Source organism: Bactrocera latifrons, unplaced genomic scaffold, assembly GCF_001853355.1.
Source record: "Bactrocera latifrons isolate USDA-ARS-PBARC rearing strain unplaced genomic scaffold, ASM185335v1 scaffold_1642, whole genome shotgun sequence".
NCBI lineage: Eukaryota > Metazoa > Arthropoda > Insecta > Diptera > Tephritidae > Bactrocera > Bactrocera latifrons.
In genome coordinates this window covers 18,904-20,952 of record NW_017535122.1, presented here as the reverse complement: position 1 = coordinate 20,952, position 2,049 = coordinate 18,904, and the positions used below count along the sequence as shown (strand labels likewise).

The following is a 2,049-nucleotide window of genomic DNA, read 5'->3' as shown; positions in this document are numbered from 1 at the left end:
GTGGACAATCAACCCTTCCAAAATGTGAAATTATCTGCTCACCGCAGTATTCTCTCAATAAATCTATTGATTGATGCAATATACGGGAATTGGCGCCATCTTGTAATAACGGTCGCTATTAAAGGTTATGTTCTCACCGTACTTTAATAATGTAATATGGACCGATGATTCGCCGGGTCTCAGACCATATCAAAGCGTTGTTTTTTTTTTTCTGATAGAGCAATTTTTCTTGTTTACGTACACATTAAACCAGAAATGGACCCCATTGCCGAACAAAATTTGGCCCCAAAATTTTGAATCTTCTTGCGGATGACTAGACAAACTATTTCCATGAAAGTCTCTAATAATTCTTATTACTAAAATACACTTGAATATAATTTATTTTGTTTTTCCCTGTATTTATTTGATTTCACTCATATCAGTTTTGTGACTTATTTAGCTCCCATATCCATATGGAGCAGTGCTGCGCACTGGAACATAGTAATCACCACTGACAAATTCATAATTGTGGACAGCACCCATTTTCACGCCACTGTATTGTCCACCACAGTCCTTCTTAACTGCATCTTCGTAGTCACCGCAACGCATGGAGGGGAAGTTATTTTCACGCACGGCTTCAGCGTAGTAAATACAGGAGCGGGCATGACTACAAGCACCAGTCAAGTCAGTACCACAACCTGGTTGCTTCTTGCCACCATTCGGGTAGAAGGCACCTTTACCAATTGGTTTTAAGAAACCCAGTTTCCCACCGTTTGTCTGGATTGATTCAACATAGTGAGCATCATCGGAATTGAGACGTTTGTTAGGCTTATTATAACTGAATAATGGAAGGGCAGGGTCCAGACCGACAATACCGTGAATTTTGCCAGCGCCTATGTTCTTGCCAACATAACCGGCAACTTGAGCACCCAAACTGTGACCGATCACTTCGAGTGTATCCAAGTTCAAACCATTATTGCTTGCCATGTAGTCAATCATGCTGGCAACCTTCTTTCCGACACCGGGAACAGCAGCCACGGATGAGACATATTCCACAGAACGTGCACGGCCCCAGTCAACAACGATAATGTTGTAGTCACCATGTGACAGCCATGCATCGCGAATTTGGGTATTCATACCGGCTTTATAACCCTGAGTCCAGCCATGAATCAGAAACCGTGTTGGATGATCGGCATTGAAATGTGAATCGGCAATGGTTTTCTTATTAGCTGTAATTTTTTGTGCATCATAATGATTCGATTGGGTGTACAGGTAGTAGGTGACTGGGGAGAGGCTCAGAGCACGTCCTTCCATTTCTTCTTTCTTCTCATATTCAGCTAAAAGGTTCTCGCCTTCTTCAGTACTCATCCAGACTAAGGAACCATCAAGCTGCGGTACATACCAGCCATTCTCTCCACTGACGCGACCGTTGTCGTCCTCATCATCGAGAGGAGCAGCCGAAGCTAGTTAACAGTATACGAAATTTAGTATACTAAGTGTATACACATATATTTTTTTTAAGGATATTAAGGTTTACCTGTTAGCGCGAAAATTGCCAAAAGCACAAGAACCTTCATTTCACAAAGACTGTGGAACTATCAATTAATTTCAATAAAATGAGCTCCGATTTTATACTTTTTCCTTTGGCACTTTTCTGATTATTTCAAAGTAGAATTCCACTTTAGATAAGTTAAGAAAATTAATACTTGTTTCGATGATTGGCTTTCCATGATTATGTCTTAGATTATTATAAAAAAGTTAATGTAGGAGAAAGCTTTGGGGGTAACATTTTATTATTGTTAAGAATTATCTTATCAGAAATGAGAAATATTTTTATTTTTGCAAATTAGGTGATTTTTCTAAGGTCATTCAAAGTCCTTTGATGATATTAGAAGCAACAGTTAGATGAACAAACCCATTCAATTTAGTATAATATGTTTTGAAGATATCGAATAAAAGACAATGAAAGATAATTTAGACAACGCTACGTAGGAATTATGTTTTAATTAGGTTGTTTACTTTGTTGTAACCAATGAAATACTAGCAAAAGTGTGTGTGACTGTCAAACGA

At 38.7% G+C, this 2,049-nt stretch overlaps 1 protein-coding gene across 1 annotated transcript; it reads right to left on the bottom strand.

Moving 5' to 3' along the window:
- Positions 1-377: 377 nt before the first annotated feature.
- Positions 378-1,566, bottom strand: LOC108966582 (phospholipase A1-like). Its single transcript, XM_018929573.1, has 2 exons — positions 1,517-1,566; positions 378-1,442 (listed from the first exon to the last, which is right to left on the bottom strand). The coding sequence occupies exons 1-2, from the start codon at positions 1,554-1,556 to the stop codon at positions 436-438; spliced, it is 1,047 nt and encodes a 348-aa protein (XP_018785118.1). The 5' UTR covers positions 1,557-1,566; the 3' UTR covers positions 378-435.
- Positions 1,567-2,049: the final 483 nt, after the last annotated feature.

Bases quoted from the DNA above. Each gene is read 5' to 3' on its own strand.
- LOC108966582 (XM_018929573.1), bottom strand. From the start codon at position 1,556: ATGAAGGTTCTTGTGCTTTTGGCAATTTTCGCGCTAACAG. The intron at 1,443-1,516 runs GTAAACCTTAAT...ACTGTTAACTAG, and splicing joins GGCAATTTTCGCGCTAACAG to CTTCGGCTGCTCCTCTCGAT.